Below are 6090 nucleotides of genomic sequence, written 5' to 3'. Positions count from 1 at the left end.
TGAGAAGGCCACTGCAGACGATATGCAATTTATACGCAGAGACATTAAACGATCAGTTGCGAAATCACTGTATCCTGTTTACGATCAATTAATACTGACTTACTAAAGCATGTCCAGATTCACTTTTTAATCAGGCAAGCATGAACCTGGATCGATTTTACAACCCATCTTTCCTATGAGATGCCTCCTCATTCCAATTCTCTTTTGTTTTCGTTCCTTTTTCACTGTCAAGATCCTTCAAATCAGAGAAATGTAAATGGTATACAGTTCCCTTTTCACTGTTATGGAAGCATTGACAGTGTTTTTCTGTCCAAGCTTGGTATGTTCTGAAGCAATTTGGGTACCAAGCATTTGGGAGACGTTAAAAGATTGATACTGGAATACATGCGATGTTCACACCTCCATGCAAGCATTGAGGTCAATCAGGTTTTGAGCATTCCAAGGTTTATTTTGGGGAATTTTACTTAATTACCCAAATTTTCAACTTAATATCACAAATACGTAACTTTAACCGGTCTATTGCACATCTGTATAATTAAATGTGACATATAGCTTTGACCGATTACATGGTACCATGTCTTTGTGCTACATCAGCATGCGAAGAGTCCAATGACAAGTCATCACCACATCATTGGGAAGCGACTTCGTCCTCCATGTAGGATGAAATGTCATCCTGCCACATCATCGAATGCCATGTAAGACATCATTGGGAAGCCACATCGTCCTCCTGAATGCCACTTAATGCCTCTATGTCAGTTTATTCTTCTCCAATTTTCTTGTTACGATTGATTTAGATTTTTTTTAATTAAAAATATTATTTTCTGGTTTTAAAAAATCTTACACATTTCATTTCACTACATTCACCTTAATATAATAAAAAATAAATTTGATTATTAATTATTTTAAAAATATTTTTAAGGTAAATAATACCTTAATAATTTAATGTATTATCTTACTTTAAGATATTATTTAATTTAATACAATTTTTTTTTAAATTCTTATTTCTTGGTACAAAATTTCTAACTTCTTTTGTATAAAAAAAATATAAAATTCGTATATTAATTAATTAAAAATACTATTGTTACCTATTTAACACCTTTTATTATCAATTTAAAATATTTTTGATTAAAAAAATTATTTAAAAAAAATATTTTAGAGTTTTAAATATAATTTATTGGTACACTTTTTACAATAAAAAATATAAAATAAGTATAGTAATTCATTAAAAAAATTCTTCTAATATGTGTAACAAATTTTATTATCCATTTAAGACATTTTCTAATATAAAAAATAATTAGTAAAATTCTCATAAGTTTTCAAAAATCTTTTTTGTAAGAACAAGTTTCATTACCTTTAATTTATTAGAATTAAATATTAATTATTAAAAAAATCTTCAAATCTGATTAACACCTATGCTTATCAATTTAAGATATTTTTAAATTTAAAAATATTTTTAAAAAAATTATTTTTGTTTTTAAAAATCTTATTTGACGGTACATGTTTTATTACCTTCTATTTAAGTTAATCAAATATAAATTTTATATATTAGCTAATAAAAAATTATATCGAAACATGAAATCTTCCTTTCACAGTGAAAATATGTGTTAGATCTTCGAGCCAAAAACGGAATGCTTGTTTGTAAACCAATAGAGACACCCATAGAAATGAATCATAAGCTCAAAATTCTCCCAGATCAAACCCCAACAAACTAGGGGTGTTATCAGCGGTTGGTTGGAAGATTAATTTACCTATCATACACAAGGCTAGACGTAGTATATGCAGTGAGCGTTGTGAGTCAATTCATGCATGCACCACGTGAACAACATATGGACGCGGTCTATCGGATCTTGAGATACTTAAAGAGTGCACCAGAAAAAAGGTTTTTTATTCATAAAAAAAGGTATCTCTAACATTGAAGGATACACAAATTTTGATTGGGTAGGTGATCAGACAACTAGAAGATCCATGTTTGGGAACTTTACTTTTGTGGAAGGTAATCTTGTCACGCGTAAAAGTAAAAAATAGAAGGCAGTATCAAGGCATGGCTCATGGTGTATGCGAATTGTTATGGATAAGAAATATACTGAGGGAATTATGGATTGAATATGCTAAATCTATGAATCTCCACAGTGATAATCAAATAGCCATCGAAATTGCAAAAAATCTTGTTCAACATGATCGCACTAAACATGTTGAAGTTTATCGTCATTTCATCAAGGAAAACCTCGATGCAAAGATTATACAATTTCCTTTGATTCTTTCCAAGAATCAATTGGCTGATATATTCACGAAGGGAGTATCAAGGAACATATTTCATGGTATAATTAACAAGTTGGGCATGATCGCATCTATGCACCAGTTGAAATGAGCTGTAAAATCTGTAGAGTTAACGTAATTGTAGGATCTAAACGATTTGTTCCTTAATTTTACAATCTGATTTGGATCTATCTTTAGGGTGTAATTGTGTATTAAATACCTTCCTTTGAGAGAAGAAAAAACATCGGAAAAGGATTATTTGAAACCTCCGGTTTTACAGAGTGATTCACATATCAAAAGAACAAATAGCTGCCGTTGAGCCTCAAGGAATCACGAATTTCTTATTAGAATGGGAAAAAGGAGTACAATAGCCGAGGCTTTAACCTAGGGAATAAATAACAACAGGAAATCTCACCTCGTGTTCACCATCACTCCATATGACTGAGTACGAGAGGATTTCTCCTTTCGGCACAACACTTACAGAGATTCTCAATCGAAAATCTTTCTTCTGGTTCAATCGGGTGAAGTGGAGAAACGACGGTGAAGGATGTACCGTGATTGACTTGGAGTTCTTCGGCTCAATCCTTACAGTATAGTTAGAATTGGGCTTACCAACGTTTGTCACGGTTCTGGAGAAATTAAGATTGAAGTTGGAGCTATTTCCAGCATTAATAGTCAGTGAAGGGTAATTGATATCGTTCTCAGAACCAGTCCGTTCTTCTGGGCAACTGCTATTATCTCCTGAAATTTGCCTCACCTGCTTTGTTGAGTATCCTATGTGACACAGGAACTGAATGTAATCTTTCTTGGAGGCGTCGAAAACTAGGCCTGGATTTCTAGCTTTTACTGGATTAATATTTCCAGCTCCATATGCGAACTCCCCCTCCTTGTTTCTGGTACGTTTCAAGGGAGTAGCTGATAATGTAATGGAGAAAAACTTTTGATCAGTACGTAATTTACAAAATTTTAGAAATCATACTAGCAAGCTGAAGAGGAAGCAGTAACTACCAGTTGTTATAAGAGCGGATTTAATTGCAGATGGAGACCAATTTGGGTGGAAGGATTTCACATAAGCAGCAGCGGCAGTAGCATGGGGGCAAGCCATGGATGTTCCAGAGACTATATGATACTTGGTTGACCTTTTATCATCCGGTAGTCCCGACAGATGAGCTACTGGAGACCAAGCAGCCAAGATGTTTACCCCAGGAGCACTTATGTCTGGCTGTATTATCGACAGAGTTATCGTCGCATCGAAGAGAAAACTAAACCGAATCTACGATCGAAAAGAAAAAACGAATGGATTACCTTGAGAATCTTCGATGTTATAGTGTTTGGTCCTCTGGATGAGAATGAAACGACAGTAGGAGCCTTCTTGTCTATTGCAGATTCACTTTTCAAGATGTTTGCTTGGGGTTTTCTGTAGGTAAAAGGTGTAGTTATCAAATTTTGGAAGGTTTTCGTGAAAGCACTGGATTCAAAGTCAGCATCCAGAGACTTTACCTTGTCTTTTTAATGTATGACTCGACTCCCTGCAGCCCATGAAGAGATAAGGAAGTAGCAGGCAGGGGATAATCGGATGCTGTGTCTGATAAAGGACTCAGAGTAACGAGTCCAAGAGCTCCAAGATCATGGGCATCTGTTCCATCTTCGAGACCATTACAATATAAGATCTTTCCTTTCACTAATTTTGGATCCAGACACCCGTCGAAGCAAGACCTGAAGTGTTGATCAACGAGATTTTTTTACATTATATACCGAAAGAGAAGGAGTTCAAGCATTTCTTCGCAATATAGTTTACCAGAGATTTCCTTTTTCACATGGTGGAGACCTTGCATCACCTCCGCTAATCAAAGGAAACCTAGTTCCATTCAAAGAGAAAGTGTTGACTGCGTTACCCTGTTCATCAATAGAATGTTTGATCACAGATGAATTAAACAGAAGCAAGGAGAGGAAAATTAAGGAGTGATAAAGAAGACTAGTAAATACCACAAAAGTTTTGCCATTTCCGAGGATAAGTTTGTTTATAATCCTTCTGTCGATACTTGTAGCTGCCACAGTTAAGATCCAAGGAGCAACGCTTGAGACAGATCCTAACTCCGGACCACTATTACCGGCAGAATTTGAGGTGAGGATTCCATTAGCCATAGCATGGAAGGAACCGACGGCAATCGGATCTTCGGGAAAGGGAATTGCAGCAGGAGGTCCGAGCGAGACAGAAATGACGTCAACTCCATCGGCAATAGCATCGTCAAAACCTGCCAAGATGTCCACAGCGTTGCATCCATTAGTGGAGCAGACTTTGTATACAGCTATCTTAGCAGAGGGAACTCCTCCCCTCGCATCCCCTTCTGCGATTCCATACAAGCTAGCACCATGAACGGTGCGCCCTGCTACTGTAGATGCTGTATGACTTCCGTGACCTTCGTCGTCCCTCGGAGAAGAAGACCCAGTGTTTGGGTACACTCTAGCTCCAATTACTTTTCTGTAGATCATAAACTTTATCAGAGACTTGAGTAGACTGAAACAGACCTCGCCATGGAAGTACTGATCATGTTTTCGTTGATGATAAGATAAAAACTTACTTGTTGCAGGTAAAGTTTTTTGTCTGGCAAGTGCCTTTCCATTTCTTCGGAGGGGGACCAAGTCCATGATCATTAAAACTTTTAGACTCCGGCCAGAGTCCAGTATCAAGTACACCCACAATGAGATCACTCTCAACAGTGGGAACCCTCTTTATGGACTTTGATAAACCCAAAAAATTCCAAGATCTTGTTGTGTGGAGCTGATAATTTATACTCGGGAAGACAGAGACTACACCTTCCCGGCCTGCAAAACCATTGAAACAAGATGCAATGATCTGTATTCTCTTCAGTATAAGCAAAAAACAGAAATATTAGATAATCTGACCGGCAATCTTTCTGCTCTCTTCTTCAGTGAGCTTGGCTGCAAAACCATTGAAACTTCTTTTGTAGTTATATACCAGCGAGTCTTCCACTAAGCTACAGTTATAGAGCCAATGGATGCTATGTTAGTTGAAACATAAAGCTATTACTAATGGAAAACTATAAAGAGAAAAAAGAAAATTCAAGTTTATGTATCTCATGCTATCTGTCGATCCACCTATGGAAATGAATCATTCCCACTCACCCATCCTGGAGGACTTCTTGGAGAATGCTACTATGTTGATTTACTGCAGCAAGTTCATTCTCCTGCTTGGCTCCCATATACACAATATAAACCTGCAATACCAGCTGTCAGCAGACCGGGAGGAAGAGAGAGAAAAGGGGAGGGGGTAGGAGGTTACCTTCTTCTCCGCATCAATGGCGAGAGAGAGAGCAAGAATAGAGAAGAGTGTTGAAACGAGGGCGTAGGAAGAAAACCAGAGAATGTTAGCCATTGTAGCACGCCTGTAAGAATGGGAAGGCCACAGCAGGCGATACGCAATTTATACGCAGAGACATTGAACGATCAGTAGCGAAATCACAGTATCCTGATTAAAATCAATTAATACTGTCTTATTAAACCATGTCCAGATTCACTAACTAATCAGGCAAGCATGAATCTTGATCGATTTTACAACCCATCTTTCCTATGAGACGCCTCCTCATTTAAATTCTCCTTTGATTTCGTTCCGTTTTCACTGTTAAGATCCTGCAAATCAGAGAATGTAAATGGTATACAGTTCCTTTTTCACTGTTATGGAACCATCGGCAGTGTGTTTCTGTCCAAGCTTGGTATGTTCACGTTCGCATTGATGAACGGGGAATCAGAAGCAATTTGGGTACTAAGCATCTGGGAGACGTTAAAGATTAATAGTGGAATATTTGCGTTCAT

General features: G+C 37.0%; 1 protein-coding gene across 1 annotated transcript; it reads right to left on the bottom strand.

Annotated features, from left to right (window-relative positions):
• Positions 1 to 2635: 2635 nt before the first annotated feature.
• On the bottom strand, positions 2636 to 6090 carry LOC137945576 (subtilisin-like protease SBT4.3). Its single transcript, XM_068791513.1, has 12 exons — positions 6001 to 6090; positions 5837 to 5907; positions 5561 to 5663; positions 5404 to 5495; positions 5164 to 5255; positions 4839 to 5082; positions 4243 to 4738; positions 4053 to 4152; positions 3757 to 3979; positions 3562 to 3673; positions 3265 to 3478; positions 2636 to 3171 (listed from the first exon to the last, which is right to left on the bottom strand). The coding sequence occupies exons 1-12, from the start codon at positions 6088 to 6090 to the stop codon at positions 2636 to 2638; spliced, it is 2373 nt and encodes a 790-aa protein (XP_068647614.1).

Source organism: Aristolochia californica, unplaced genomic scaffold (assembly GCF_029961685.1).
Source record: "Aristolochia californica isolate CCGP_79_NKW_82.1479 unplaced genomic scaffold, dmAriCali1.0.hap1 SCAF_12, whole genome shotgun sequence".
Lineage (NCBI taxonomy): Eukaryota > Viridiplantae > Streptophyta > Magnoliopsida > Piperales > Aristolochiaceae > Aristolochia > Aristolochia californica.
The sequence above is the reverse complement of the archived record's forward strand: the minus strand, read 5'-3'. Positions and strand labels throughout refer to the sequence as shown.

Bases quoted from the DNA above. Each gene is read 5' to 3' on its own strand.
- LOC137945576 (XM_068791513.1), bottom strand. From the start codon at position 6,090: ATGAACGCAAATATTCCACTATTAATCTTTAACGTCTCCCAGATGCTT. The intron at 5,256-5,403 runs GTGAGTGGGAAT...CTATAACTGTAG, and splicing joins CAAGAAGTCCTCCAGGATGG to CTTAGTGGAAGACTCGCTGG. The intron at 3,674-3,756 runs GTAAAGTCTCTG...TTTTACCTACAG, and splicing joins TCATACATTAAAAAGACAAG to AAAACCCCAAGCAAACATCT.